This window comes from Protomyctophum bolini (assembly GCF_963924005.1).
Source record: "Protomyctophum bolini genome assembly, chromosome: 17".
In the NCBI taxonomy this organism is placed as follows: Eukaryota; Metazoa; Chordata; class Actinopteri; order Myctophiformes; family Myctophidae; genus Protomyctophum; species Protomyctophum bolini.
The window spans coordinates 38,060,224-38,068,377 of NC_137878.1; the positions used below are offsets into that span (position 1 = coordinate 38,060,224).

The 8,154-nt window shown below is 43.0% G+C and overlaps 1 protein-coding gene across 1 annotated transcript; it reads left to right on the forward strand.

The window, feature by feature from the left end:
• Window positions 1–139: 139 nt before the first annotated feature.
• LOC308331761 (uncharacterized protein) lies at window positions 140–7,274 on the forward strand (the record flags this gene model as incomplete). Its single annotated transcript, XM_080787251.1, has 5 exons — window positions 140–407; window positions 1,842–2,528; window positions 3,567–3,673; window positions 4,354–4,626; window positions 6,180–7,274. 5 exons carry the CDS (start codon window positions 140–142, stop codon window positions 6,822–6,824), a joined length of 1,980 nt encoding a protein of 659 aa, XP_080643377.1. The 3' UTR covers window positions 6,825–7,274.
• Between the last annotated feature and the right edge of the window lie 880 nt (window positions 7,275–8,154).

Consider the following 8,154-nt stretch of genomic DNA (forward strand, 5'->3'; position numbering starts at 1 on the left):
ATTTAAAAAAAAATACAGTTCAGCAACATGGCAATTAAATTAGCTATACATTTTAAAACATTAAGCAGAGGCAACGCATCATAAAAAACACATTTGTATTCAGTAAAAAAGGAGAGAATTTAACAAATAGTAAAACAAAATGTCTTGTGAGATCTGGCTTCATGTGGATGTGGATGTGAGGAAGAGGATGCAGCGTGCCGCTCGAGATGTTGACGTCGTGATGAAGAAGAAGAGAGGAAGAGGAGAAAGAGTGGATCGTGTGGTGCTGAAGGTTCTGATGGAAGCGGCTGAAGACGTCCTGGAACTGTTCCATCTCACCGTGCACGACTTTGAAGATACTCTGGACCGCCAGAGGGCGCTGTTGGACACCCGGCTGAACCCACACGTCACACTGAACAGAGATACAGGTTGGTACAAATTGTTATTTCTGACAGAACTGTGGTGGAATTAACTATTTAGACTGCAGTCACATCCAGTCAAATCTGATCTGATCGGATCGGATCTGTCACAGATCTGTGGGTTCAGACTGGAAGCCAAATCCAGCCTGAATCAGATCTATAACACGTACATCCAGATTGGAATCCGATTAATTTGAGTCTAAACACAATCAAGTCACATGGAATCTGAATAAACGGATAAATCCGGCTGAGGCTGTGTGTGAGCCACTCTGCTACACCATAACATGTCTACACTGCAGTGGCAAACTTTAATTTACAAGTTAATTTACAAGTATTTCTTAGCTCCTTTCGGGACCTTCGGTTACCTTTTTTGAATTTTGGATGGTGGTACCCTAGGGTCCCTCATCTGTTATTCCACTCTCCATAGGACGCAGATTTACCTACTCTCTGTTCACGGAGACATGCTCGGTCGCTTGAGTGTTGGTGAGATATTTCAAAATAATATATAATTATTTTCTGGAAAAAAAAGCTGAATTTGAAAAAAGCAATGCCGCTTTCTTTATTCCAAAACTTGGGGTGCACCATTATTGAAATGTTGGCTCATATCACAGCTTGTGTAGGCTAGTATTTTCTTTTTAATGATCCAACTATTGACTCTTTCAAAGGCCTTCCCAGCACAACACTGATATAATTTGCAGCCTTCATCATCTTTTTCAGGATTTTTTCTCCTACATAACATAATTATAATACAATTAATGATCTGCTAAATCCGATTTTTACGATAATATATGATTACCGATTAATTGGTTTAAGGCCAATATCGGCAGATACAGATGTGTTTGATGATGAATCTCCCATCACTAATTACAGACGTACAAGAGACTCCTTTATATTTTATATTGTAACTTCTTAAAATGGTTTGGAACATAATATTAATTTATTATTTTGTGTGTGTGTGTGTGTGTGTGTGTGTGTGTGTATGTATGTGTGTGTATGTGTATATATATATATATATATATATATATATATATATATATATATATATATATATATATAGCCTCCTGTGCTATTATGCTTCTATTAAGAACAGAGCAAATCACCTAGAATAGAGAATACTGTAAACATGTCTCTTCTGTTTTCTGTATTTTTGGTGGCGGGCTGTTTTCTACAAGTAATTGTGTTTACATTTCAACACATAATTGCATATTTCATAATGTAATGAATGTGTATGTTCATTATTTGCTTGTGTTTTTACAAATAGTTTATTATAAAACTGCTGTCCATATGCTTGTATCTCTGCCTTCCCTGCCCTCACCGGATAAAAACAATTGAATTGAACCTAAAGGCAAATTTAACCCCCCCCCCTCTCTCTCTCTCTCTCCCTAGACTTACAGCATTATCTAAGCAACACACTGTCAACCAATGACTGGCAATCTTTCCCAGAACCAGCCACTGACAACCAACCTCATGATTCGCAATCAACCAATGACAGCCAACCTCGTCCAGAGCCAACCAATGACAGCCAGCCTTGTCCAAAACCAGCCGAGGACAGCCAACCTAGTTCGGAACCAACCAATGACAGCCAACCTTGTCCAGAACCAACCAATGCCGGCCAACCTCCATCAGAATCAACCAATGGCAGCCAACCGTGTCCAGAACCAGCCAGTGATGAGTATGAGGCGCTGTCCCCAGAGAGCTGTATGGTTGAGGATGATGATGATGATCATGATCATGATGATAAAGATTATGACCCTGGGGTTGAGGATGATACGAGAGAGAGCGAGGAGGAGAGTTCAACATTAAAGAGTGCAGAATTAGAGAGTTCAACATTAGAGTCAAATTCAGTCGAAGGACAGAGTCTGCTGGAGACGGTAAACGAACATACGTTTCAGTTCTGTCTGGTGTGCTCCCAGTCCTTCCAGAGCATGGACGCTCTGCTCAGACATGTCATGAAGTCGTGCTGCGATGAGACACAGTGTCGCTGTGGGTTCTGTGGGGAGCTGTTCCCGTCCAACCGGGACCTGAAAGGTCACCTTGACACTCACATAGAGCACTGTAACACCTGCAGCACATGTGGGATGAAGTTCCGTAGTATACAGTGTCTGAAGATACACAGAAAGGTTCACACAGGTAAGCCTATGCTGTGCTATATTGTATGGTATTGTTTAGACCAGTGGTTCCCAACCTTTCTATTACCACGGACCGGCTGACGGTTCATAAAATGTTCGCGGACCAGAACAAAAAATGAATAAAGATGTAATTTTCCTGTCACAAATTTTACATAGTCGCCTGATTGCAATTATTTGAGCTAATTGCAATTATTTTGCACAATTATCAGCCTTGTTTTTTTGTTGGAAAATGTTGGCTGGTACATTCTCAAAAATAGGAGATGGAGAGGAAATAGACGATCAACAAGGTCACAGCATGTGACCCAATGTGAGCTTATTCATGCTATTTTAGAAAGCAATAAGAGGCCTGACATTTTGGTAGATTATTTCCTTTGATCATCGGTACCATTAACTTTCACTAATTTATTTTATTTTATTTTATTAAGCTTAAGCAGATACAGGCTATAAGAAAAACACATTCAAAGGGGTGCATACTTAGTTTAGACTAGTCATTGGTTAGACATGGGTTAGGGTTAGGTTTAGGTGTGCTGCCCCGTGGGAGGTTAGGTTTAGGGTGAGGGTTTGAGATAGAACTAATGACTGGTCTAACCAATGACTAGTCTAAACCAAAAACTGTCTAAACTAAGTACTGCACCCCATTCAAAGAGCCTATCAATGATCTGCAGCTACTCAGTCAGGCGTACAGTATGTCTAAACTGAATGTTGGATGAATAACAGTCCTTGAGCTTTGTGGGATTACAGTCACATACTGGGGAGGTTCAACCTCTTCTGGAAGGCGTGAACACTGCTCCAACAACCGCAGGGGGAACGCTGTTCCATGTCCTTATAGCAGAGTGGAGAAAGCTCCTATCGAGGCATTTGGTGTGCGACTTGGGGGTTTCCAGGGCGTGGCTTGGTAGTACCCTCCGGGTGATTCGACCGGAGGTGTGAGCTTGGGGTAGTAGACAGTAGTGCTTTACAAAGCCTAAAAGGAGAAGTGAAATGTCAATTGTATTCATATGGTCCAATGTTCGAGCTAAAATCTCACTGTTGCACACAGGAGGGAAACCATTCAGTTGTGAGGTGTGTGGCAGAACATTCAGAATGAAGGTGTGCCTGACGCGCCACATGCCAGTTCATCAGGTGGAGAAACCATACCAGTGTAAGGTAGGTTCCATTTTAAACCCTACAGATCCAATGGGCCTGGTCTCTAATGTCACATTCACACCCAGATGTTTTACTGCAATTAACACAATTGTCCTTTCTAATCAAACCGTAGGTGGCCTTGGACGTGTATACACGTGACACGTCTAGGGCTTTTTTTTATTGATATAAAACAAAAAGTCGTTTTTATTTGTTTGTTTTTTGTGTGGCCTCTCCTTCTGCACCGTACTCCTTGCTGTTCCGCGCATGCGCATTGCCCTTTCACTTCCTTGTTTACGACTCAGAAGGAATGGCTCGTATCTCCTAATCTAGAACTCTCCATGGTTTTGACCAGATGGGCAATGTTCCGTCTTAATTTCTTACTTCAAAATTCTAATTCTGGTGCTGATCAAACAAACGCATTCTAGTTCGCCAAAAACGGGCATTCGCTTCGCTATTTTTAACAGTAAAACATACTTCCGTGTCCCAGGAGTAGCGGTAGTGACGTCATCTTAATTTTACTTCATTTCAGTTCTTCACTTCATTTTAAAGGGAAAAGAAAAGCTCTCTCACACTTATGCCAGTGTGCCTACCCCTGCTCTATACAATCATCCTGCCTGATGCAGTACTCAAACTTCCAGTTCTCCCTCATGCGATTGAGCTCACCCCTGGGTTTAATAACAGTCTCTGTCTGTCTGTCTAAGGTGTGCAAGAAGGAGTACTACCACTGGCACTCTCTGGATAGACACGCCGCCGAACACTACAGGAACCGGCACGTTTGCGCCATCTGCAGGGAAGAGTTCCGCACGAGGCGGGAGCTGCTGCGCCACCAGAGGACCACGCACCGTCCCGACAACGAGGAGCAGCCGCCGGAGGCGGGCCGCCCCAGACGGCACCCCGCGTACAAGTGCAAAGCCTGCGGAGAGGAGTTTTCCATGAAGAAAGACATTCTGAAACACGTCCGGACGCACGCGAAGGTAAGACCCCCCCCCTGCCGTCACCATTGTTACGTAATCGCCCGTGCACAATTTTATTTAAATAATCGCAGTTATCACAATGACAAAAAAATGGGAATGGCAGAAATTAGCAGATCTACAATCTCAAGTTTGTAGATTGGCTATTACTAAATATGCCCTATATCGGCCACAGTACATTATTTATTTTTATATGTTGGTAACGACCGTGTTGAGTAATTTATTTGTTTACTTGACTCTTTTCTTTACGTATATACACGGACCCCGACGCTAGGTGGCGTCATATCCCAGGTCCGTATATATATACGCACCCCAACATATACTCTGTCTATATAATGGTATAATTAAATCATTATATATCACAATTATTTGCACAACGATATCTTTTATGATCGTGCCAACCCCATAAGAATGGGAATCAAGCTTTATTGTCACATAACAGTCAGTCTGTGGACAATATGGAAACCCATTGGCAAAAAAAGGAAAGACAGTGCTGTTTGTTTCCTCAGCTCAGAATCTGTTCTTGAGAGATTAGTCTGTGGGCAACTAACTTATGGTCTATTTTGATCAGTGAATGTATTTTAACTCTAGTTTTTATAGTATTGCTTTTTTATGTTATTTTAATTATGCTGTATTTTTATGAGGTATATATTTATTTTACTATGTTGTATTTTATGAGGTGTTTATGATGATATTTTGAATGGAAAGCACCTTGAGTCAACTACTGTTGCTTTTAACCTATTAGAACCAGGGAAGCATCTTTGTGTGTGTCATTTTAGATTTTAGATTTTAACCACTTGAACTATTATTTCATACTTTAGCTATTAAAAAAATAGAAAGGTTGTGACACAAGACCTCGCAGACCTCCAGGAGGTTGGCTTCACTGGAGCCGAGGAGGCGGGGGGGGGGGGGGGGGGGGGGGGGCACATAAGATCAGATAGGTAGGGGGGAGCCAGTTTGTTGCATTCTTTGCGGACATGGGGAGACAGGGCCTTTGCAGTGGCTGCCCCTTCTCTCTGGAACTCACTCCCAACTCACATCAGAGCTGCCCCCACCCTCGAAATGTTCAAAAGCACACTCAAAACCCACCTTTTCAAACTGGCTTTCCCTACATAACCCCCCCCCCCCACACACACACACACACACCCCCCCTTCTTGTTTGTCCCTCTTTTGATTTTGATTTCTAGTTTTTAACCTTTTAAACCTTTTTAAATAGTTTTCTAATAAATATGTCTGTACCTCTTTCTGTAAAGCGACTTTGGGTACCCAGAAAAGCGCTATATAAATCGTATATATTATTATTATTATTTGTAGGTGGTGAGCAGAATGTGTAACGTGGTCTCTGGAGTGTGTACTGGTGAGCAGACGGGCAGCTGAGTTTTGGACATATCTTTTTAAAGTTATCACTTTTAACTTTTAACAAATCTTTGCTTCTGGGGCGTGCTTGACATGAAAAAAAATAAAACGAGAACCACGTATATAGCAATATAAGGTTGACATAATATTATAAGGTCCTCCGGTGTAATGTTGTTTTTTCCCCCCCTTTTTGTGTCAAGGAGTCATCGCCATCGTCATCGTCGTTGTGTTGTGGTCTGTGCGGCCATCAAACCGAGGACACGCACAGTCTCTTGGTCCACCTGCAGTCCCATATAGAGCTGAGCCACGTGTGTCACTTGTGTGGGAAGGGCTGCCCCTCCAACTCCGCTCTAGACATGCACATGGTAGTCCACACCGGTGAGAAACCGTTCAGCTGCGCAGAGTGCGGCAAGGATTTTCCACTCCGGGCAACTCTGAAGATGCACATGAAGATCCACACCGGCGAGCGGAAGTTCGCCTGCGACATCTGTGGCAAGGCTTTCCTCCAGAAGCATGTCCGGGACAGACACCTGAAGTTCCACAACAAAGAGAGGACCTTCATGTGTCGGGTAATCGGCTGCGGTAAAGGCTTCATGCAGGCCGTGGACCTGCAGAGGCATGAGTTGACGCACACCGGGGAGAAACCCTACGTGTGCACCGTCTGCGGCAGCCGCTTCCAAGCCAAAAGGTCCCTGAACATTCACATGAACAGCACTCACAGCGGCAACGGCGCTACGGAGAAGAGGAGGGGAAGGAAACGACAGAGCGGAGATAATGTTGTGGAGAACAGTGGAGACGACACTACGGAGAAGACGGTGAAACGAAAAAGAAAGTATGAACATTGATACGAACACTCATGCTGGAGATCACAGCGAGGAGAAGACTGCAGACGGTGCTAAAGTAAGAGAAGAAAAGAGGGGGGGAATAACACGAGAGAAAAATAATAGTTAAAGGAACGGTTTTGGACACGAACAAGGTTTCCACTCGTCAGCAACCTTGGTGATGAGGAGGTTGTTTGCTCAGTGGATTAATGATCCAGTATGTTGTGAATGTTGAGTTGTAAGACTATTAATGTTCTGTGTCTTTATAAATCACCTGAATAGACTTCTATATTCTATATCCACTACGAGGGTTAAACATCTTTATTGCTAATATTCCACACTAGATAGCAGTCATAAATGTTTACTGTTCAGAGCCTGTTGTGTTGACATTATAAAACCAAGCGGAAATGCAACCAGTATTTGGGTGAGTCTTAATGTATTTAGCAAATCAATATATCTTTCTGGCCAAAATACGTGAGGTGGGGATGCGTCCACTAGGGAAAGTAGGCTTTCTTCATCACAGAACCGTCTTTGTATTGAGTGAGTAGCGAAATCGTTATTTTTATTTTAGCAGAAGTCGAGAGGCTGTGCTGCATGTCATGCGGCAGCAGGGAATGGGGAGTCGCATAGCGTTCTATAGAGCCAGCGCTAGGTCCCTCCCTGGCACCAAATAGTTTCAGTCCAGTGCCGAATCTGTTAATTTGGGGTCCTGGACATGAACACTGTCCTCATCGATAAAAGGCCACCTGCATGGTGTTTACAGTGCAGTGGAAGGCGAACTGCTCAGCCACAACACTGGATCAGGCTCATCTGATTACATTTTCTATCCTTGGAGTTGACCTTGTATGCTCTGTGAACTCTGATTTAGCTTTAACCGGCTTTCACATGACGGTGTCTGTCTCCTGAGAACCTCTAAGGAGAATTCCATACTAGAAGGCTTCCTTACCTTTATTTGTAGTTGTTACGTCCCCACCAAAGAGGTCCAGGTGTTATTTTGTGCAAAAGCGCATTATTAGTTTTGTTCCTAACTACTTCCTAACTTTAAAGGAGTTCACCCTCCAAAAATACTTATACAAACAAAATCTCTGTGAATTCAAGGCCTCATAGGGTGTATATTTGATTGCACTTTTAAAGTAAAGTGTTGCAGTGATCAGGCCTTGTTCAACAGTCTGATCTGATGGTAGCTGAGTGGAAGCTGTTCACTCTTGCCACTATAGGGACGGGGAGACTCAACCACGCCCACTCAAGAGGCCATTAAGTGCATCATTTCATATATCCAGTCAGTGCTGCCAAATGTAGCTCCATGGTGGCAAAGTGTGAGGTAGCATAATTTATAACTATATTGTGGATTTAG